This window comes from Amblyraja radiata, chromosome 11 (assembly GCF_010909765.2).
Source record: "Amblyraja radiata isolate CabotCenter1 chromosome 11, sAmbRad1.1.pri, whole genome shotgun sequence".
NCBI classification, from domain to species: domain Eukaryota; kingdom Metazoa; phylum Chordata; class Chondrichthyes; order Rajiformes; family Rajidae; genus Amblyraja; species Amblyraja radiata.
In genome coordinates this window covers 33,128,098-33,151,899 of record NC_045966.1, presented here as the reverse complement: position 1 = coordinate 33,151,899, position 23,802 = coordinate 33,128,098, and the positions used below count along the sequence as shown (strand labels likewise).

Below are 23,802 nucleotides of genomic sequence, written 5' to 3'. Positions count from 1 at the left end.
ACAGCAGCTACCAGTTGCACCACTGTTGCTGGAAGCGCTGCTACTTGGGAGGAAATCTTTTTTTAGTCTTCCATTTGGAGTTTTGAGCCCTCAATTGTACTGTTAATCATTAATTTTATTACGAATATGTACAAGTCTTGGCTAAGAATCGAATCTCCACAATGTTTATTCTCAGGGCATTAATCAATAATTTAAACAAGAACTTATTTGAACAAAAATATTTGTCCAACAGTTTTGTTATACCTGTAAGCTTTGACATGATCTTGTCCATTCTTCCATAAATCCATTCCAGCATGCCTTGGTGCTTTTGACATAATAGTAATAGTAATAATAATAATAATAATATGTACATATTTCAGGCTACTTTAATATTAAAATTTGCCGTTACCTACTGGGTAACCATTATCGTGTCACTGACCAGAGCATCATTCAAATGTTATGGAATTTATTCGTAGTCTACATGCACTGTGACATCCATAAAGCAAAGTGAATGAAGTGTAAATTTTAGTTAATATATTTTATTGGTAGAGGACAAAGACCAATCAAGTAGGCCTTGCAGTATTTTTTTGAGTTTGCATGAGGAAAGTTCTGGAAATTGGAGCGCTGAAGCCACATTTCATGATTTGACATTTTATATTTGGGGGTGATCACATGCATTGATCTCTCAGATGTCTGTCTTAACAATTTACGCAATGTCTGGTAAAGTTTGTCAAAAATCAACGGCCAGTCTGAATTTGTTGAATCTTACAATAACTTGAGAAATGATTTTTTATAGTTTGACAACATTTCTGTTTTGCAGCGAAGAGAAATTGAGAGTTTGACGCTAAAAGAAGTCGGCAATGGGCAATTTAAAAAAGCAGGTAGGTGTTTCAGAATTTAATCCAAGTCTGATGGCATTAGACAAATATTAAAGGATCATTCATGTTCTTCGGCATGATAATTTCGAAAAATAGGGCACTGCAGATGCTGGTTTACAAAAGAGATACAAAGTGCTGGAATAGCTCAGCTGGTCGGGCAGCATCTCTTAAGGAACGTGGATAGGTGACGTTTAGGTTCGTGCCGGATCCCCTTCTACGTACATTCCTTCCTCTAGCATCACAATTTGCAACTTCATTCCTTTTGACTCATACCTTCTGTCTTTTCATCTCTGGCCTTTATTCTGGCCAATCAAAAAAACATATTTTCTGTAATCACCCGTTATTTGCCAGCGTTCTTCCCCCTTCTCTCGTCTAGCTTTCTTTCCTTACCACCCCCGCCCCACTGCAATCAGACTGAAGAAGGGTCCCGACCCAAAATGTCACCTGCCCATGCTCTCCACAGATGTTACCTGACCTGCTGAGTTACTCCTGCACTCTGTGTCTTTTTATGGTAACTTGAAATAGTTTTTAACTTAATCATCTATGCATTAGCCAATCCTGCGTTGCTGGTCTTGCCTTTTGTAGGTAGTAGCTATTCTGTTCTGAAATGTTAGCCATGTGCATGTAAAAACAGAAAATGCTGTAAATATTGAGCAGGTCCAGTAACACGTGGAGAGTGAAAGAATTAAAATTTAAGGTTGATTGTTCTTCATCTAAATTGGGTAAAGAGTGAAACCAAGCATGTTTTGATGTGCAGAGAATGTCATAGGGACATAGTCTGTCCATTCACTCAACATTCCACTAACACTGTTTTGCTGAAGTACAGAGAGACCTTGCTGTTGTTGTGCATGAATCTCTATAACTATCGGGACGGTGCAGCAGGTAGATAGATAGGAAAATTGTATATTGGCCTTTATTACATGCAGGTTAGAGTTTAAAAATGCGGAAATATTGTTAGAATTGTAAATTAGGCTACATCTGGAGAGCTGTGCAGTTTTGGTCCTCTTATTTAAGAAAGAATGTACTAGCTTTGGAGACGGTCCAAAAGTAATTTGTGGAATTGGCTACTAAAGAAGTTGTTCTTTGGGGTTCAGAAGAATGTGTGGTATTGTTATGCAAGCTCGTAAAAGGCCAGACAGTATAAATGATCAGACGTTTACACTAGTGGAAGAGTCTCGAATGAGGAGAGAAGGGAACAGCCATTTAAACCGGAGATACATATGAATCACTGCATAAAATATGGTGAATCTCGGGAATTCTCTAGCCTGGAGGTTTGTGAAAGGGTTAGTTAGGTATTTGGAGAGGAGATAAATGAATGTTTAAAATAATTAGGGGATGGCACAGAGTAAGATTTAAAACCTAGGGCAGATCAATTATGACGTTAAATTTTTGTGTAGGATACGGTGGGGACGCCAAGTGTCTGCATTTGATTTGCGCTCTTATTCATTCTTTGTAGAGGGGACCACATGTTGAACACTGAATGCAATATACGACAGGTCCACCACCGATTTTCCGGCATCTCTGGTTCCAGAGCCGTGCCAAATTTTCCGTTTTGCTGGACAAATAGAGGTCACGTAATAATGATAAAACAACACACCTCTGACCTACTAATTATGCTGTCTGTACATAGTCTGCCCATTCTTCCTGTGACCGCATGGGTTTTCTCCGGGTACTCCAGTTTCGTCCCTCACTCCAAAGACGTACAGGTTTGTAGATTAATTGGTTTTGGTAAATTTAAATTGTCCCAAGTGTGTAGGATAGTGCTAGTGTATGGGGTGATTGCTGGTCTTGGTGGGCCGAAGGGCCTGATTTTGGGCTGTATCTCTAAAGTCTAGTGGATGCAAGAGAGCCAGAGAAAGTTGGGAAATGATCAACGTGATGCAAGACTGCAAAACATTCGTTATTTTTTTTCTACACATTCATTATGCAGAAAGATTAGTCGTACCTAATCTTTGATCTGTTTTCATTTACTTAGAGTATCCAGAGGCTGAGAGCTCATACACAGAAGCTCTTGGTATTTGCCCGGCCTGCAACCAGAAGGATAGATCTATTCTCTATTCCAATAGAGCTGCTGCTAGAATTAAACTGGTAAGCATTTCTCACTTGTGGCTTCAAGTCTTCAAATGGATTTTTAAACGAATGGGTCAGCATAGATTAACTGTTTAAAAGATAACCAAAAAGACAATACGGGGAGAAAAGATGAGGTACGAAGGTAAGCTAGCCAAGAATATAAAGCAGGATAGTAAAAGCTTCTTTAGGTATGTGAAGAGGAAAAAATTAGTTAAGACCAAAGTTGGACCCTTGAAGACCGAAAAAGTTGAATTTATTATGGGGAACAAGGAAATGGCAGATGAGTTGAACAGGTACTTTGGATCTGTCCTCACTAAGGAGGACACAAACAATCTTCCTGATATAGCAGTGGCCAGAGGAACTGAAGGAAATCCACATTAGGCAGGAAATGGTATTAGATAGACTGATGGGACTGAAGGCTGATAAATCCCCAGGGCCTGATGGTCTGCATCCCAGGGTACTTAAGGAAGTGGCTCGAGAAATCGTGGATGTATTGGTGATAATTTTCCAATGTTCTATAGACTCGGGATCAGTTCCTGTGGATTGGAGGGTAGCTAATATTATCCCACCTTTTAAGAAAGGCAGGAGAGAGAAAGCAGGGAATTATAGACCAGTTAGCCTGACATCGGTGGTGGGGAAGGTGCTGGAGTCAATTATAAAAGATGAGATAGCCGCATATTTGGATAGCAGTAACAGGATCGGTCTGAGTCAGCATGGATTTACGAAGGGGACATCACGCTTGACTAATCTTCTGGAATTTTTTGAAGATGTAACTAGGAAAATGGACAAGGGAGAGCCAGTGGATGTAGTGTATCTGGACTTTCAGAAAGCATTTGATAAGGTCCCACACAGTAGATTAGTGGGCAAAATTAGGGCACATGGTATTGGGGGTAGAGTGCTGACATGAATAGAGAAGTGGTTGGCAGACAGGAAACAAAGAGTAGGGATTAACGGGTCCCTTTCAGAATGGCAGGCAGTGACTAGTGGGGTACCGCAAGGCTCGGTGCTGGGACCACAGCTATTTACAATATACATCAATGATTTTGATGAAGGGATCAAAGTAACATTAGCAAATTTGCAGCTGACACAAAGCTGGGTGGCATTGTGAACTGTGAGAAGGATGCTATGAGAATGCAGGGTGACTTGGACAGGTTGGGGGAGTGGGCAGATGCATGGCAGATGAAGTTTAATGCAGATAAATGTGAGGTTATCCACTTTGGTAGCAAAAACAGGAAGGCAGATTACTATCTAAATGGCGTCAAGTTGGGAAAAGGGGAAGTACAACGGGATCTGGGGGTCCTTGTACATCAGTCTATGAAGGTAAGCATGCAAGTCAGGGCTCGCTTAACCTTTTTTCCCTGTTGCCAGCCGGGCAACCTTGACAGCTTTTTAGGTTGCCAAATGACAGTTTAGGTGGTCATTTAAGACGGTTTGCATGACGCGTGCAATAATGTGCTCGGACGAAGTGCGTAGTTACCAGTCGGAATTCTGCTCAATGAAGCATTCACATATTATGTTCAAGAAAGAACTGCAGATGCTGGAAAATCGAAGGTAGACAAAAGTGCTGGAGAAACTCAGCGGGTGCAGCAGCATCTATGGAGCGAAGGAAATAGGCAACGTTTCAGGCCGAAACCCATCAGTCTGAAGAAGGGTTTTGGCCTGAAACTTTGCCTATTTCCTTTGCTCCATAGATGCTGCCGCAACCGCTGAGTTTCTCCAGCACTTTTGTCTACATTCACATATTATTTCTGCTTCAAATAACTCGCAAACTAAACATATTCACCAATCAAGACATGATATATACCACAATGACATGCAGCAAAATTAGAAATTAATATCTCAACTCTTTTTACACATTGCAATTAATGTAATTTCTATTAGTTCTTTCCACTACCAAACAAAAATGTGGTTGGATTATTCAGCATATGATCAACCTGTGTCAATAAATCCTGGACCATGGTAACATATATGCTTAACCATACACACAACAGATTGATGCAAGCATGTTTTCTGTGAAGGACCGAAAATTACCATGACATGGCCAAAGCATGGGTCTTTATTGCTATTGGCACAGAAACACTCTCGCTTCCCACATAATTTATCCATAACAAAATATACAGGTTGCAAGGAAATTTCTAAAGGCATTTTATGATAATAGCTGTTAAAACCGACTATACCCATCTGACAGTTTAAACATGACACTAACTGACAAGAGATGGCCAAATGTTCTTTTGGTAATATGTTTAAAAGTGTCAAAACAAATAATAAAATTGGGAATTAAAACACATTTGATTGCATTCCGTTATCAAACATAGTCAATGTTCGCTCTGAAGACCATGAAGCACAATAGGGTCAGGGGATGTGTGAATCAGTGCAGGGTGGATAGATGGCGGGGGGTTAAGAAGGCAATCGGTGCGGGATGGATGGATTGAGGCAGGTGAATTAGTACGTGTTGGTTGGAGTATGTAAAATTGTGAGGGGAGAGCACGGAGGATGTCAGTGGTGTTGAATGGGGGGATCAGTACGGGATGGATGGGGGGGGGGATCAGTACAGGATGAATGGGGGGGTTCAGTACAGGATGAATGGAGGTAGACAAAAATGCTGGAGAAATTCAGCGGGTGAGGCAGCATCTATGGAGCTAAGGAAATAGGCAACGTTTCGGGTCGAGACCCTTCAGATTGTTCCCCCCATTCTTCTTGAATGGGGGGTTCAGTACAGGATGGATGGGGGGGGGGGGGGGTCAGCACAGGATGAATGGGGGGGATCAGTACAGGATGAATGGGGGGAGGGGGGGGTCAGGACAGTGGATCGGAGGGCCTGTGCAGGATGAATGGGAGATCACTATAGAATGAATGGGGGATCAGTACGGGATGAATGAGGGGATCAGTACAGGATGCATGAGGGGATCAGTACAGGATGCATGAGGGGATCAGTACAGGATGCATGAGGGGATCAGTACAGGATGCATGAGGGGATCAGTACAGGATGAATGGTGAATCAGTAAAAGATGAATGGGAAGATCACTACAGGATTGGTGCAGGGTAAATGGAGGGTGGGTCAGTACGAATGAATGGGAGGATCAGTGCAGTATGAATGGGGGGAGAAGTGCAGGATGGATGGGGGGGGGGGGGGGGCTGGCAGGAAAATCAATGCGAGGTGGGTAAGGTGATGAATAGATTGGGGGGGGGGGGTAGATGGGGAGGGGAGCACAGGGGATGTCAGTGAGGACTGAATAGAAGAGGGAATGGGGATCAGTGCGGGATGGAGAGGAGGGGTCCCAGGATAAGAGGGGTGGAGGTGGGCGCACTAGAGAGAGCAAGAGAGAGAGGGGGTTGGGGTAAGGGGCAGAGGAGGTGGGGAGGAAGGAAGGTCAGCGCTCCTTGGACAACATTGCCCCGCTGCCTTGGCCGTTCCTGTCCAATGCCAAAGTGCCGCCGCCTCCACGCCACCGCCTCCCCTCCGCCAGCCGACAGGAAGGTGCGGGGCCGAGCGGTGCAGCTCAAAGATCCTATAGCCATATGCTTCAGACGGTGGAATGAGACCCTCTCCCTCTCCCTCTCCCTCTCCCTCTCCCTCTCCCCCTCCCTCTCCCTCTCCCCCTCCCGGCCTCGGCGTGCGAGAGGGGTTGTTTTGAAAGCGCCGTTGGTGGATTTGCAGGCAGCGGCCGTTATCAGGGCGATAGCGGCCGCTGCTTGCAAATCCGACAACGGCGCTTTCAAAACAACCCCTCTCGCATGCCGAGGCCGGGAGGAGGGAGAGAGAGAGAGGGAGGGAGGCCTCCTTCCGCTGGGCGGGGTGCGGGAGGAGGAGGCGGTGGAGCCGCTGTCGCGGCCACTGTTGCCGCTGTTCGGGGCCCGTCATTCGCCCCGACCCTTCATCACCCTGCACCCAGTATCTTTGCCCCGCAATCAAAGATGCTAGAGGAATACAGCCGCCGACACGAAACGTCACGTTCCTATTCTCCAGAGATGCTGCCTGACCCACGGAGTTACTCCAGTTTTTGTGTCTATCGGTATAAACCAGTATTTTCTTGCCAAGCCGGGCAAAATGAGTCTGCGTTTAGGTTGCCCGGCAGCACTTTGGGTGGTCAATGGCACCCGGGCAACCGCTAATTTCGAGCCCTGCAGGTACAGCAGGCAGTGAAGAAAGCGAATGGCATGTTGGCCTTTATAACAAGAGGAATCGAATATAGAAGCAAAGAGGTCCTTCTGCAGTTGTACAGAGCCCTAGTGAGACCACACCTGGAGTATTGTGTGCAGTTTTGGTCCCCTAATTTGAGGAAGGACATTCTTGCTATTGAGGGAGTGCAGCGTGGGTTTATAAGGTTAATTCCCAGGATGGCGGGACTGTCATATGCTGAGAGAATGGAGCAGCTGGGCTTGTACACTCTGGAGTTCAATTCCCCTCAATTCAATTCAATTCAATTTATTGTCATTTGGACCCCTTGAGGTCCAAACGAAATGTCGTTTCTGCAGCCATACATTACAAACAAATAGACCCAAGACACAACATAATTTACATAAACATCCATCACATTGCTGTGATGGAAGGCCAAAAAAACGTATCTCCACTGCACTCTCCCCCCCGATGTCAGAGTCAAAGCCAAAGCCCCCGGCGGGCGATGCGATTGTCCCGTGTCCATTAAAGCCACGCCGGGTCTTGGTGTTAGAGCCCCCGGCGGGCGCTCGCAGTCCCGCGGCCTTTCCAAGCCGCGCGGGGCGGTGCTGTAAGGCCCCGCTCCAGGAGCTCTTCAACCCCGCAACTCGGGCGGGAGAAGTCGCCGTTGCGGAAGCCCCGAAAAGCGGTCTCCCCCCAGGGACCCGCGGGCTCCCGGTGTCACTGTCCGCCAAACCCGCAGTTGCAGCCACCGAAGCTCCGGAGGTCGGGCCGCAGCAGCGTCCACCACAGCTCCACCCGCTCTGGACTCGGCCAGCTTCGCGACGGTGAGGTGAGTAGTCGGCACCAGAGCCCCCGGTCTTCCTGTTGGAGGCCGCTCCTCGTTGCAGCCCCAACGACAACGGAGACCCGACAAAGAAAAGGTCGGGTCTCCCGTGCAGGGAGAGATTTAAAAGTTACCCCCTCCCCCCCACACCACCCCCACCCCCCCACACACATACCCCAACAAAAAATAACAAAAACTACATAAAAACATAGACATAAAATAATAAAAACGCAGTTGGACTGCAGAGGCCGCTGCTGACGAAAGTCGCGCCGCCCACCGAGTTTAGAAGGATGAGAGGATCTCATTGAAACATGTAAGATTGTTAAGGGCTTGGACATGCTAGAGGCAGGAAACATGTTCCCGATGTTGGGGGAGTCCAGAACCAGGGGCCACAGTTTAAGAATAAGGAGTAAGCCATTTAGAACGGAGACGAGGAAACATTTATTCTCACAGAGAGTGGTGAGTGTGGAATTCTCTGGAGGCAGGTTCTCTGGATGCTTTCAAGAGAGAGCTAGATAGGGCTCTTAAAAATAGAGGAGTCAGGGGATATGGGGAGAAGGCAGGAACGGGGTACTGATTGGGGATGATCAGCCATGATCACATTGAATGGCGGTGCTGGATCGAAGGGCCAAATGGCCTACTCCTGCACCTATTGTCTATTGTTTCTTATGAAGGATTTATCTGATGGTAACAGGTTGAATGATTGAATAAATTGCTTTAACAGCCAACAACAATGAGCAAATAAATGATTAGGCAAGATTTGAAAATATACTGTTTGGCATGGTCATTTACATTCTCATTACAGTTCTCCTTCAAGTAAAATAGAGATACAAGACTGTAGATGCTGGAATCTTGAGCAAAATACAAACTACTCAAAAGGTCATGCAGCATCTGTAGGGGGGAATGAATGGACAATGTATTGGAACTCCCCCCACTTCAGACTGATGGAGTGGAAATGCGATAGCTAGTAGAAATGGGAAAGGGTGAGTAAGTGCTTGCAGTTTATGTGGATTAGTTAGAGGGGTGGATTAGTTGGAGAGTGGTTGATTGGCAGATGGGTCAGGTGAGGGAGAGAAGGGTGGAGATGGAAATTAAAGCTAAGGTGACAAGTGAACCATAGAATATAGAAAAGTGCAGCACAGGTACAGCCCCTTCAGTCCAAATGTCTGTGACGCACTTGATGCTAAGACCAACTGCCATCTGCCTGCACATAATCCATATCCTTGCTTATCACTATACCTATCCAAAAGTCTCTTGAATGCCATTTTCATATTTGCCTCAATCGCCACCCCTGACAGTGTCTTTCAAGCACTCGCCACCCTCTGTGGGGGGAAAAAAAGAAATCAGTAAATATATTATGTGCATGGATTTTATGTTCTACGTATCACCCACGGCTTTGGTTTCCATCTTTACTCTTCTCCTCCACCTGACAACCCCTCCTTACCTGGCTCAGTCTTTCACTTACCTGGTATTGTCCTATCATTTCCGCCAGGCACATGCTGTCAAGGTAGGCAGTGCCAAATTATAAAAAGGTAATTATTAAATATAAATAGTAAAGATTTCCAATTCATTTACTAAATTCAGTATTTATTATTAAATGGTTATTATTTTAATAATTGATCTTAGGTAGGCATAATTCTCCCGTGCCTTTCATCCGACTATGTTCAACTCGTGTGCCGTGGACGCTGCTTCATGCCTTCACTTACAATGGGCAATAAAGGCAGCTGAAATTCTGCCTGCACTGTGGACTGCTCGAAAGGTGCGCATGCCCACAGGAGAGACCAATCTGCGCATGCGCGTTTTTTAAGATTTTTAAAAGTCGACTGACTGCCTACAGGACCGATCTGCGCATGCGCGGTGTTTACGATTTTTCTGAGCACACACAGTTTGCACGATTTTCTGCGCCTGCGCAGATTTTTACGAATTCTAAAAGTCGGCTGACTGCCTCGGCATGTACCTGATTTCCACATACCTCTTTCTACCCGCTATCTCTCCTCTACTGCATCCGTGTGAAGAACAGTCCTGATCCAAACTGGCCATTTCCCTCCACACATGCTATATGACCCACTGTCTTTCCCCCAGCTCTTTTTTGCTTAAGATTCCAGCAACTGCTTTGAACTTGTTTGAACTTTTCATTCAGTGAAATACAGCAACCCCTTTGCCAGAGTTTGTAAAAGCTACCGCAGGAATAAATAGTAATTACTAGACCATGTGCAGACCCGTTGGGTCTGTTCCCCCAACGTGCGGTTGTGGGGTGGGGGGGGGGGGGGAAGGCGGCATGCAGCGTCACACACACTAACTGTCCCCCCGCACACACGCTAATTACCCCCCTTGATATTATATTAATAATATTAATTTGCTCATTTTACTCCATAACCACCCTATCTACTGACGCGTAACCCCCAACTTGCAGTCACATCTAGAGAGGGGGGGCGGGGGTAGAGAGTGAGGGCAGAGAGAGAGGGGCATGAGGGAGAGGGGTGGAGGGGAGGAGAAGAGGGAGGGTGGGTGAGGGGGGAAAGGAGGGGAGGAGAGGGGTGAGAGTGAGGGGGAGAGAGAGGGGGTGCTGAGAGGGGGGTGTGGGGAGCAGGGAGGGGGAGGGGAGGGGGGTTTAGGGGAGGGAGGGTGGGGAAGGGGATGGAGGGGAGGAGGGGGAGAGAGAGGGGGGTAGAGAGGGTGCTGAGTGAGGGGGTGCTGAGAGAGGGACGTGAGGGGAGGGTGTAGTGAAGGGGGTAGGGGGGTGTGGAGGGGAGGGTGGGTTTAGGGGAGGAGGGGGAGAGGTGGGGAGAGAGAGAGAGTGCCTTTTTACTTCAACCCAAACCCCCCAAACAACCATTTGCAGGCAGTGCCTTTTTACTTCAAACCAACCATATTTTCATTTTCAAACCGCATTAAGGGCACTCACAGTTGAGTAGACATGTGTTCAGTGTTATTCAGAGCTCAGAGAGACGTGACCTCCATCTTGCAGAGACTGAGTGAGGTTCAACACTTCCTAGTTTTATAATCCCACCCCCTCCCTCCAGCAGGGGCAGCAGAAAGAATGGTGATTTTTTTAAAAACATTAATGTGTCTCTGATTTTTCATCGATGGGAAAAATCCTCTGGTCCAGGAAGGCAGACGTGGGCTCTGAGCGAGGTGGACAAAAATGACGGCCGTAGGTGGCGGCGTTCTCTCGGAAATCGCAGCACAGTGGGCCAAAAGTGGTCAAGATCAGACTTTTAGTAATATAGATAGTAATATTTAAAATATATATTCTAATTGCATCAGCTTTATTAAACAATGTATAATGCCTAACCTAGTAAATTCCTGATTGCCTCACTGTTCCATTGTTTTGTACATTGGGCTCTAGGATAATCCATCGTGATGAGTATTGATAAGTGATGTCAAAGAAGGTTATGACAGTCAATCTTATTCAATTGGAAAGACTTAAAATCCTCCTTGGGTGCAAATTCGTTCTAACTGAGATTCTAATACCATTAGCATACAAATGAATATGATCAGTGATTGTTGTGTCTGTAATATAAACATTTGCATTATTTGTTATATTGAATAAATTGAACAAGCCTGATACTGTATCATGTGATTCCCTTTTTAGCCCCGAGTAAGGTAAGACTTGAAGAAATAAATTTAAGTTACCTGAAATGTTTTATTTTTGGAGGGCAACATATTTACTTACGAAAGACCAATGAGCTCTGATTGCATTTTGAGGGTTACTACAAAGCAAGTAGAGGAGTTATTATTTTGTCAAACATTGGATGCTGCAATCTCATTTTGAAATTTCGATGAGTTTGTCCATTTTCACTTAGAATTTTATCAACTTACTAGACCGTTGGCCTTGTGCCCCAAGGCAATATTCCAACACTGACCCATAGCCCCCAACTGCGCAGGCGCGGTTGATGGGTTCCCGTTGTGACGCCAGAGATCCCCGTTGTGACGCGAGTGAAGGCAACCCTCCCCAAACTGCGCTTGCGCGGCCAGCAAGTGGGAGCGCGACGGCAACGTTTTTAAAGTTCAAAATGGCAATAACCTGTAAAATATAAGATCAATGTGAATTCATCTCACTCTCCCTCTTCAGTCCCCTATTCCCCTCCTTCATTATCCTCCCTCTCCCACCCTCCACCAATCCTCATCTGCTTCCTCCTCTCACACCCTCCCTCCCCTCCTCCCTCTTCCTCCTCCGCTCTTCCATTACCTCGCCATCCCTCTTCCTACCCCTATTCTCCATTCCCCCTCATCCCCCAAGACTCCCTCCCCCTCCTCTTCACCCTCCCTCTTCTTTCCCCTCTACTCCTTCCCTCCCTCACCTCTCCCTCCCTCCCTCTCCTTTCCCATACCCTCAGTCACTCCCTCCCTCCCTACATAACCCCTCTCCCTCCCTACCCCCTCCTCTCCCTCCATCCCCCTGCTCCCCCACTCCTCACCTCCCCCTATACCACCCCCCACTCTCCCTCCCCACCTTCCCCTCCTCTTCTTCTATCCTCCACTCCTCACCTCCCTCCTATCCTCCCCCCCCCCCCCCCCCACAATGAAAGTCGCGATAAAAACAATTCTCAATGAAAATCATGTTTTTTCTTTAAAATAACCTAAACACAATGTTAGCTGTTAATGAAAACGGAAGAATTTGATTAAAACGTAGTTTTATTGAAAATTGCGCTTTTTTATGTAAATGGGATTCGGGATCCTATTTTGACGTCATTGTAACGCGGCTGACGGGCAGGTCAAGTGGAAAAGTGGTTTGAAAAGTGATTTATGTAATGTTTAAGCTAGACTAAAATGCTGGAGAAACTCAGCGGGTGAGGCAGCATCGATGGAGCGAAGGAATGGGTGATGTTTCGGGTCAAAACCTTCAGACTGATGAGGAGATGGGGGGGGCGGTAAGAAGAAAGGAAGAGGCAGAAACAATGGGCTGTGGGAGAGCTGGGAAGGGGAGGGGAAAGAGGGAGAAAGCAAGGAATACCTGAAATTGTAGAAGTCAATGTTCATACCGCTAGGAAATGAAATACGAGGTGCTGCTCCTCCAATTTACGGTGGGTCTTACTCTGGCCATGGAGGAGGCACAGGACAGAAAGGTCGGATTCGGAATGGGAGGGGGAGTTGAAGTGCTGAGCCACCAGGAGATCAGGTTGGTTATTGTGAACTGAGTGGAGGTATTGGGCGAAGCGATCGCCAAGCCTACGCTTGGTCTCACCGATGCTGAGCAGCTGACACCTAGAGCAGCGGATGCAATAGATGAGGTTGGAGGAGGTGCAGATGAACCTCTGCCGCACCTGGAAAGACTGCTTAGGTCCTTGGATGGAGTCAAGGGAGGAGATAGAGTGATAAGCGTAGCATTTCCTGTGGTTGCAAGGGAAAGTATCAGGGGAAGGGGTGGTTTGGGTGGGAAGGGAAGAATTGACCAGGGAGTTACGGAGGGAGCAGTCACTGCGGAAAGCCGACAGAGGAGGAGATGGGAAGATGTGGCCAGCAGTGGGATCCCATTGGAGGTGGCAAAAATGTCGGAGGATTATCTATGTATGTGACGGGTGGAAGGTGAGGACAAGGGGGACTCTGCCCTTGTTACGAGTGGAGGGGGATGGGGAGTGAGAGCACAGTTACGGGGTATACAAGAGACTCTGGTGAGAGCCTCATCTATAGTCGAAGAGGGGAACCTCCGTTCCCTGAAGAATGAGGACATCTCCGATGCCCTGGTTTGGAACACCTCATCCTGGGTGCATATGCGGCGTAGATGGACGAATTAGGAGTAGGGGATAGAGTCCTTACAGGAGGCAGGGTGGGAAGAAGTGTAGTCCAGATAGCCATGGGAGTCGATAGGTTTATACTAGATGTCGGTCAGAAGTCTGTTGCCTGCGATGGAGAGAGTGAGGTCTAGAATCGTTAGGGAGATGTCGGAAATGGTCCAGGTGAATTTGAATGCCGGATGGAAGTTCGTAGTGAAATGGATGAAGTCAGTGAGTTCTGCATGGGCGCGGGAGGTAGCACCAATGCAGTCGTCGATGTAGCGGAGGTAGAGTTCGGATATAGGGCCACGGTACACCTCGAACAAGGATTGTTCGACGTACCCTACAAAGAGGCAGGCATAGCTGGGGCCTATGCGCGTGCCTTGGATTTGGAGGAAATGGGAGGAGTTAAACGAAAAGTTGTTGAGGGTGAGGAGAACTATCGGTAGATGGGGTTGGTTCTGCGGTCGAGGAAGAGTATCGGTAGTTGGTTCTGCGGTCGAGGAAGAAACGGAGGGCTTTAAGACCCTCCTGGTGGGGGATGGAGGTGTAGAGTGACTGGGCATCCATGGTGAAGATGAGGGAATGGAGGCCTAGAAAACGGAAGTCATGGAGGAGACGAAGGGCATGTGAAATGTTTAAAATGTCAATAATGTAAAATATACCATCAATCTGAACGAAATGTGGCCATTGCACACCCCAGGACAATGATCAGTAAGGTGGGCCAAAAATTGTACCGTTTTGGCGGAGTTTCCAGGATTCACTCACATATAAACAAACAAGATGAGAGTTTTAATAATATAAATATAATAATATGATAGATGGATGTATGTTTGTATGTATGTCAGGATGTCAAATCTGTTTGAAATTTGCAAACTATCTTCTAAATTGTAGATCCTGTGCTGGATGTTGAATAATTATGTTGTAAAAGCTGATTAAAATATTATTTGACATTTTGTTTTCCTGCTCAGGATAATACAGAAGATGCCATATCTGATTGTACCAAAGGTAAGTTTTATAGAAAATAGGTGCAGGAGTAGGCCATTCGGCCCTTCGAGCCTGAACCGCCATTCAATACGATCATGGCTGATCATCCAACTCAGTATCCTGTACCTGCCTTCTTTCCATGCCCCCTGATCCCTTTAGCCACAAGGGCCACATCTAACTCCCTCTTAAATATAGCCAATGAACTGGCCTCAACTACTTTCTGTGGCAGAGAATTCCACAGATTCACCACTCTCTGTGTGAAAAAAATGTTTCTCATCTTGTTCCTAAAAGACTTCCGCCTTATCCTTAAACTGTGACCCCTTGTTCTGGACTTCCCCAACATTGGGAACAATCTTCTTGCATCTAGCCTGTCCAACCCCCCCCCCCCCCTTAAGAATTTTGTAAGTTTCTATAATGACTCCCCTCAATCTTCTAAATTCTAGCGAGTACAAGACGAGTCTATCCAGTCTTTCTTCATATGAAAGTCCTGCCATCCCAGGAATCAGTCTGGTGAACCTTCTCTGTACTCCCTCTATGGCAAGAATGTCTTTCCTCAGATTAGGAGACCAAAACTGTACGCAATACTCCAGGTGTGGTCTCACCAAGGCCCTGTACAACTGCAGTAGATCCTCCCTGCTCCTATACGCAAATCCTTTTGCTATGAATGCTAACAGACAATTCGCTTTCTTCACTGCTTGCTGCACCTGCATGCCTACTTTCAATGACTGGTGTACCATGACACCCAGGTCTCATTGCATCTCCCCTTTTCCTAATCAGCCACCATTCAGATAATAGTCTACTTTCCTGTTCTTGCCACCAAAGTGGATAACCTCACATTTATCCACATTATACTGCATTTGCCATGCATTTGCCCACTCACCCAACCTATCCAAGTCACCTTGCAGCCATCTAGCATCCTCCTCACAGCTAACACTGCCCCTCAGCTTTGTGTCATCCGCAAACTTGGAGATGTTGCATTGAATTCCCTCGTCCAAATCATTAATATATATTGTAAATAGCTGGGGTCCCAGCACTGAGCCTTGCGGTACCCCATGAGTCACTGCCTGCCATTCTGAAAAGGACCCGTTTACTCTTACTCTTTGCTTCCTGTCTGCCAGCCAGTTCTCTATCCACATCAATACTGAACGCCCAATACCGTGTGCTTTAAATTTGCATACTAATCTCTTATGTGGGACCTTGTCGAAAGCCTTCTGAAAGTCCAGATATAACACATCCATTGGTTCTCCCGTATCCACTCTACTAGTTACATCCTCGAGAAATGCTATAAGATTCGTCAGACATGATTTACCTTTCGTAAATCCATGCTGACTTCGTCCAATGATTTCACCACTTTCCAAATGTGCTGCTATCCCATCTTTAATAACTGACTAGCATTTTTCCCACTACCGATGTTAGACTAACTGGTCTGTAATTCCCTGTTTTCTCTCTCCCTCCCTTTTTAAAAAGTGGGGTTACATTAGCTACCCTCCAATCCTCAGGAACTACTCCAGAATCTAAAGAGTTTTGAAAAATTATCACTAATGCATCCACTATTTCTGGGGCTACTTTCTTAAGCACTCTGGGATGCAGCCTATCTGGCCCAGGGGATTTATCGGCCTTTAATCCATTCAATTTACCTAACACCACTTACCGACTACCCTGGATTTCACTCAGTTCCTCCATCTCATTTGACTCCCGGTCCCCTGCTATTTCCGGCAGATTATTTATGTCTTAGTGAAGACAGAACCAAAGTAGTTATCCAATTGGTCTGCCATGTCCTTGTTCCCCATGATCAATTCACCTGTTTCTGACTGGTTTTATCTTTAGTACCCAACAAAGTATTATAGAAATTAGCTTCTGTATCTGAAATACACATCCTATGTTTAATTATTGACATTTTCATATTGTAATATAGTACTAATTTCAGAGAAAATTGATATTTTGAATAGTGGTTTACACTGTCATGGGACTTTTTTCAATTTGCAGCTATTGAATTAAATCCCTGTTATATGCGTGCTATACTGAGGAGGGCAGAGGTGTATGAGAAAACAGAAAAACTTGATGAAGCTCTACAGGATTATAAAACTATTGTAGAGAAAGATCCATCAATAGTTCAAGCCAGAGAAGCCTGCATGGTAAGTATGATGTAACTGGATTCGTATTGTGGCAGAAAATTAAATGATCAACTGCTGTCAATTGATCCAATTTGCATGATATTTAAGGATAATGTGACGAGTTTCTTTTATGTGACGAGTTTCTTATTTCAAATTTGATTTCCACTTTGGCTTTACTGCATTTGGTGTTTAAAGTTATATCAATATATTAGAATGTCTGTCTTCATGCCTTGTATGGTAGGGAAATGAGGAACTACTCCCTGAGGATCAATCATAGAGCTGAGGAGGTTGAATCATTGAATTTATTAAGGGGCAAAGCTGTCCTGTCAGCAGCAGTCCAGAATGGGTTGGTTGTGCTCTCATTGCTAGCAAGGCAAGGCATTTATTGTCCAATTACTGCATTCCCATGAGTTCTCCGCTTTTTTATAGTAATACTTCTAACAATGAGTTTTGCGTAAAAGCTGTAGTTACAGTCTTTGGCAGCTGAGTGGCACTATATTTGCCTCAAATGCTTTATATATATTTTTATTTATATTTTTATTTATATATATATTTATATGTATGTGTATATATAAATATATATATATATAGATATATAGATATATAGATATAGATATATATATATATATATATATAGATATATATATTCTTTTATTTATATATTTTCCAATACCTTGATTTGCTAATTTAAACCCTGTAGGTTCCTTAGCCATCTGATGGACTTTTTAAATTATTTTTAAAAATTAAATGATTAAAAAATATGTAGAACTGGATTTGAAATAAAGCTAAAAATACATCTACTGTGCTCATCGAGAGCATTCATATGTAATAGTGTAAAGGCAATGGCTGGAAGGGAAGTCCATTTGTTCCCCTGCTCAGGATATCAATGCTCAGCAACAGAAGAGATCAGAAACATGGGCAGAGAAGTTAGTCAGATCGGCTAATTCTCAGCAGCCAACTGGCAGCTCACTATGGAACCTCCAACTAAAGAAAAGTACATTGGGGCTCAATGCTTTTCATCACGATGGTCTAAATTCTCTTTTAAAGGAAATCTGAATGTTTGAAACAAATTGTCTTAGCTGTTTTGTTAACAGTTTGAAGAGATAAATGTTAGTAGTGACAAGGCACAATTTTATTCTGGCATGATCTTGTTAACGCATACTGCATTTTTAAAGTTGTTAATTCTGTTTTTGTGAAACAGTGATGCTTTGCTATTGAATTGTAAATAATATCAAATGTATCACTAAGATATACAAACGTATTATTTTAGTAATCTTGAGGAAATTGGATAAAAGAGATGGTGGGAGAGGTGAGTGAAATTGAGAAATTGGACCATAGGCACTTTTAGTGCAAACTGATTTTAGTGCAAACTGATTTTCAAACTGATTTCCAAAGTGGAAACTTGCAGTATGTTTGGAAAGTTAAGAGTGCATTTAGTGTTGGAGAGTTGCGAGAAGGAGTGTGAGTGTATGTTCCTAGAGGTCATTGGTAATAGGTTGGGAAAAGAGGCACTAAAGGTCACATTTTTTTTCGCAGTCCTACCCTAATGCAGCTTAAAAGAAGGAACAGTTAATATCAAGTGTTCTTCACAATCTCACCATATTGCAAATATTTTGCATCCTATAGAAAGCTTAACTATAGGGAAATCTTGAAGTGAAGTGAACCTGCAATCTCTTGTGAGCAGCAATATAATATTAGCTAGATAATCTATTTTAAGATATTAATTGAGGGCTGAATAATACCAGATGTCCAGAGAGCATGTTCTGTTCCTCTTTTAAAATTGTACTGTTGGATCATTTGCTCAACATCAGGGAGAAGGAGACCTTGGTTTCATGTCTCATTCAGAATGTGGTACCTTTGTCAGTGTAACTCTCAGCCCAGATTTTTCTGTTCAAGCCCCTGGCATGAGACTTTTTGAGATAAGGAGTGATGCCAATTGAACGACAGCTGACTGTTTTGACCACAAATAGCTATGATTCGTAGCTATTGATGGCTCCCTTTACTGCTTTATTTAAAAGAACAGTGAAAAAAACAAAGGGGCTACAAGGAGAATTGCAAAAAGGAAAAAAAGCAATTGGATCAACAATGTGACAATACAGATAATGCTAACAGGCACTATATTTACTATATGCTGCAGGATTGGCTTTTATTAAATATCTTTCTTAGATATTTTCTGTTCAAACTCTTGCTTTTTATCATTGTCCCATCTTTACGCAATCAAATTGATTGTGGATATAAAGCTGTAATATCACCCTCCTGCCACTGATGTCGCTGGAACACCTAAATTGTGCCACCCAGCTCCTGAAAGAGAAAGATACAGTGGTTCAGCTATTTCCAACCGTTCCTGATATAATTGTTTGGTTATTTAACTGCAAACGGCATCAAAGTATTATAAATATACAAGCAAAATGTGTGGTTTTAAAATGGAAACTAAATCATCTTGAGGAAAGTGGATTAAAGGGAGTATAATGAGGTGTATTAAATGGATAGAATGATGAAGGACCTGGCATCTTCCTATTTAGTCTGGGAGGGAACAGATGGGAATTACGTCTGCACATTCTGCTCCAATTATTCTTTGCTCTATAACGCATTTCATGAGAAGACTGCCTGTATTTGGTCTTTCTAGCAATGCCACGAGATCCCTGATGTTTTGGATAAATGCACGGAACTAGGGTTTACGAATCATATTGTAATTGATAAGCACGTAAATAATGCATGTCATGAAGCTTAGTTCTTTAAACTTCTATAATTAAAAGTACAGTTTATTTGGGGCGTAGGAATATAGATATTGAGACATTTAAATTTGACATAATTTATAAAACGTTGTTGTCGTTGTTTTGGGCATTTGTGCAGCCAAACATAACCCTCTCTGAATTTCTTTTCCCGTAAATTTGCCTCAAAGGGTAAAAAAGGGATTGCAGGTATGTATATCAGCATTAAATATCAGTGATAGACACAATAAGCTGGAGTAACTCAGCAGGACAGGCAGCATCTCTGGAGAGAAAGAATGAGTGACGTTTCGGGTCAGACTGGTTAGGGATAAGGGAAACGAGAGATATAGATAGTGATGTGGAAAGATAAAGAACAATGAATGAGAAATAGTAACTATGATATTGGAAATAGGCCATTATAAGCTGTTTGTAGGGTGAAAATGAAAATTTAGTGCGACTTGGGTGGGGGGGAGAGAGAGGGAGAGAGAGAGAGAGAAAAAAAAATCAATATTCATACCACTGGACTGCAAACTTCCCAAGCGAAATATGAGATGCCCTTCTTCTAATTTGCGTTTGGCCTCACTCTGACAATGGAGGAGACCGAGGACAGAAGCAGGGCTCTCACTTAACGTTTTTTCCCAGTTGCCAGCCGGGCAACTTTGACAGCATTCACATATGTTCAAGAAGGAACTGCAGATGCTGGAAAATTGAAGGTAGACAAAAGTGCTGGAGAAACTCAGCGGGTGCAGCAGCATATATGGAGCGAAGGAAATGGGCAATGTTTCAGGCCTAAACACATCAGTCTGAAGAAGGGTTTCGGCCCGAAACGTTGCCTATTTCCTTCGCTCCATAGATGCTGCTGCATCCGCTGAGTTTCTCCAGCACTTTTGTCTACATTCACATATTATTTCTGCTTCAAATAACTTACAAACTAAACATATTCACCAATCAAGACATGATATATACCACAATCACATGCAGCAAAATTATAATACAATATCTCAATTCTTTTTACACATTGCAATTAATGCAATTTCTATTAGTTCTTTCCACTTCCAAACAAAAATGTGGTTGGATTATTCAGCGTATGATCAACCTGTGTCAATAAATCCTGGACCATGGTAACATATATACTTAACCATGCACACTACAGATTGATGCAAGCATGTTTTCTGTGAAGGACCGAAAATTACCATGACATGGTCATAGCATGGGTCGTTATTGCTATTGGCACAGAAACACTCTGGCTTCCCACATAATTTACCCATAACAAAATATACAGGTTGCAAGGAAATTTCTAAAGGCATTTTATGATAATATCTGTTAAAACCGACTATACCCATCTGACAGGTTAAACATGACACTAACTGACAAGAGATGGCCAAAGGACATAACTGCAGCAAATGTTCTTTTGGTAATATGTTTAAAGGTGTCAAAACGTCACATTACCGGGCATTCAGATTAAATGTACGTGTTGTGAACAGCAATGAAGATACCCAGTTTGTACGCACCAGATTTTAAAAAAATTATGAAAGAATTAACGTTAAAAAATGTTTAAAGAATTAACGTTAAAATTTAAACTGAAATATCTCCTGACCAAATTTGTGATGTATATGACCGACTGTAGAAGTAAAACCTGGATAAATCCAACGTATACTTATGAATGTTGCTCATTAAATAACTACAGTAATGATACTCCATATTAAGAGCATTGATTTGTCGTTAAAATGAATTCTGTAATAACGTGTCAACGGTAGCAGTGACAATCGAACACCGGTTTTAATGTTTCACGTGTTCACAATTGAATTAATCCATCTTTATGGACTAAAACAAATAACATTGGGAATTAAAACACATTTGATTGCATTCCGTTATCAAACATAGTCAATGTTCGCTCTGAAGACATTTCCAGCACAATAGGGTCAGGGGGTGTGTGAATCAGTGCGGGGTGGATAGATGGCGGGGGTGGGGAGGTGGGGAGGTTGAGAAGGCAATCGGTGCGGAATGGATGGATTGAGGTAGGTGAATTAGTACGTGTTGGTTGGAGTATGTAAAATTGTGAGGGGAGAGCACGGGGGATGCCAGTGGTGTTGAATGGGGGGGATTGGTACGGGATGGATGAGGGGGGGGGGAGATCAGTGCAGGATGAATGGGTTCAGCACAGGATGAATGGGGGTAGACAAAAATGCCGGAAAATTCAGCGGGTGAGGCAGCATCTATGGAGCAAAGGAAATAGGCAACGTTTCGGGTCGAGACCCTTCTTCAGACTGTTCCCCCCATTCTTCTTGAACGGGGGGATCAGTACAGGATGGATGGGGGGGGGGGGGGGGTCAGCACATGATGAATGGGTGGGATCAGCACAGGATGAATGGGGGGGGTATCAGTACAGGATGAATGGGGCGGGGGGGGGGGGGGGTCAGGACAGTGTGGATCGGAGGGTCTGTGCAGGATGAATGACAGATCACTACAGGATGAATGAGGGGATCAGTATAGGATGAATGGGGGATCAGTACGGGATGAATGAGGGGGTCAGTACATGATGCATGAGGGGGTCAGTACAGGATGAATGAGGGGCTCAGTACAGGATGAATGGGAGATCAGTAAAAGATGAATGGGAAGATCACTACAGGATGGATGGGGGATCGGTGCAGGGTAAATGGAGGGTGGATCAGTACGGGATGAATGGGAGGATCAGTGCAGTATGAATGTGGGGAGAAGTGCAGGATGGATGGGAAGGGGGGTCAGTACAGGATGAATTGGGGGACCAGTGTAGGATGGTTGGGGGGGTGGTAGGAGAATCAATGCGAGGTGGGTAGGGTGATGAATAGATTTAGGGGGGGGAGCACAGGGGATGTCAGTGAGGACTGAATAGAGGCGGGAATTGGGATCAGTGCGGGATGGAGAGGAGGGGTCTCAGGATAAGGGGGGGGGCGTACGAGAGAGAGAGGGGAAGGGGCAGAGGAGGTGGGGAGGAAGGAAGGTCAGCGCTCCTCGGACAACATCGCCCCGCTGCCTTGTCCAACGCCAAGTGCTATCGCCAAAGGAGGAGGCGGTTGGGATCTCCTCGCCACTGCCTCCCCTCCAAAAAGGTGTGGGGCCGAGTGGTGCAGCTCAAAGATCCTATAGATATAGGATCTTTGGTGCAGCTGCTTCAGAAGCTGACGGAGGAGGGGAGGCCTCCCCCTCCCTCCCTCCTCCCAGTCTCGGCGTGCAAGAGGAATTGTTTTGAAAGCGCCGTTGACGGATTTGCAAGCAGTGGCCGCTATCAGGGCGTGCGAGAGGAGGAGGAGATGGAGCCGCTGTCGCGGCCGCTGCTGCCGCTGTTCGGGGCCCGTCATTCGCTCCGACCCTTCGTCACCACGCACCTAGTATCTTTGCCCCGGAATACAGCCGCCGCCGACACGAAACGTCACGTTCCTTTTCTCCAGAGATGCTGCCTGACCTGCTGACCACGATGAGTTACTTCAGGTTTTTGTGTCTATCGGTATAAACCAGTATCTGCAGTGCCATGCCGGGCAAAATGACTCGGGATTTAGGTTGCCCGGCGGCACTTTGGGTGGTCAATGGCACCCGGGCAACCGTTAATTTCAAGCCCTGAATGGTCTGTAGGAATGGGAAGGAGAATTAAAGTGTCCAATAACTGGGAGATCCGGTTGGTTCAGGCGGGCTGAGCGAAGGTGTTCCGCGAAACGATCGCCCAGACTGCGTTTGGTCTTGATGTATGAGAGTCCACATCTTGAACCACAGATACAGTAGATGAGGATGGAGGAGGTATAACCTGAAAGAACTGTCAGGGTACACAAAATTGCTGGAGGAACTCAGCGGGTGCAGCAGCATCTATGGAGCGAAGGAAATAGGCGACGTTTCGGGCCGAAACCCTTCTTCCAACTGAAGTCTGAAGAAGGGTTTCGGCCCGAAACGTCGCCTATTTCCTTCGCTCCATAGATGCTGCTGCACCCGCTGAGTTCCTCCAGCAATTTTGTGTACCTTCGATATTCCAGCATCTGCAGTTCCCTTTTGAACACAGAACTGTCAGGGTCCCTGGACAGAGTCGAGGGAGGAGGTATGCGACCGCTGATGGGGTGGAAGGTAAGGACCAGGGGGACTCTGTCTCTGTTGCGACTAAGAGGAGGAGCAAGGGCGGAGCTGCGGGATACCGAGGAGACACGAGTGAGGGCCTCATCTATGATGGGAGAGAGGAACCCCCGTTCCCTAAAGAATGAGGACATCTCGGATGTTCTAGTTTGGAACACCTCATCTTGGGCGCAGATGCGGCGTAGACGGAGGAATTGGGAGTAGGGGATAAAGTCTTTGCAGGAAGCGGGGTTGGAAGAAGTGTAGTCGAGATAGTTGTGGGATCAGTGGGTTTGTAATAGCTTCAGTCAATAGTCTATTTCCTGTGA

General features: G+C 45.0%; 1 protein-coding gene across 4 annotated transcripts in view; it reads left to right on the top strand.

Annotated features, from left to right (window-relative positions):
- Positions 1–23,802, top strand: part of ttc1 (tetratricopeptide repeat domain 1) — a 42,779-nt gene that overhangs the window by 2,203 nt on the left and 16,774 nt on the right. For all 4 annotated transcript variants that reach the window (XM_033029659.1, XM_033029658.1, XM_033029661.1 and 1 more), the window contains exons 3-6: positions 800–860; positions 2,833–2,945; positions 14,559–14,595; positions 16,561–16,709. In XM_033029659.1, coding sequence (XP_032885550.1) covers positions 800–860; positions 2,833–2,945; positions 14,559–14,595; positions 16,561–16,709 — 360 coding nt within the window. The remainder of the gene's footprint in view (positions 1–799; positions 861–2,832; positions 2,946–14,558; positions 14,596–16,560; positions 16,710–23,802) is intronic.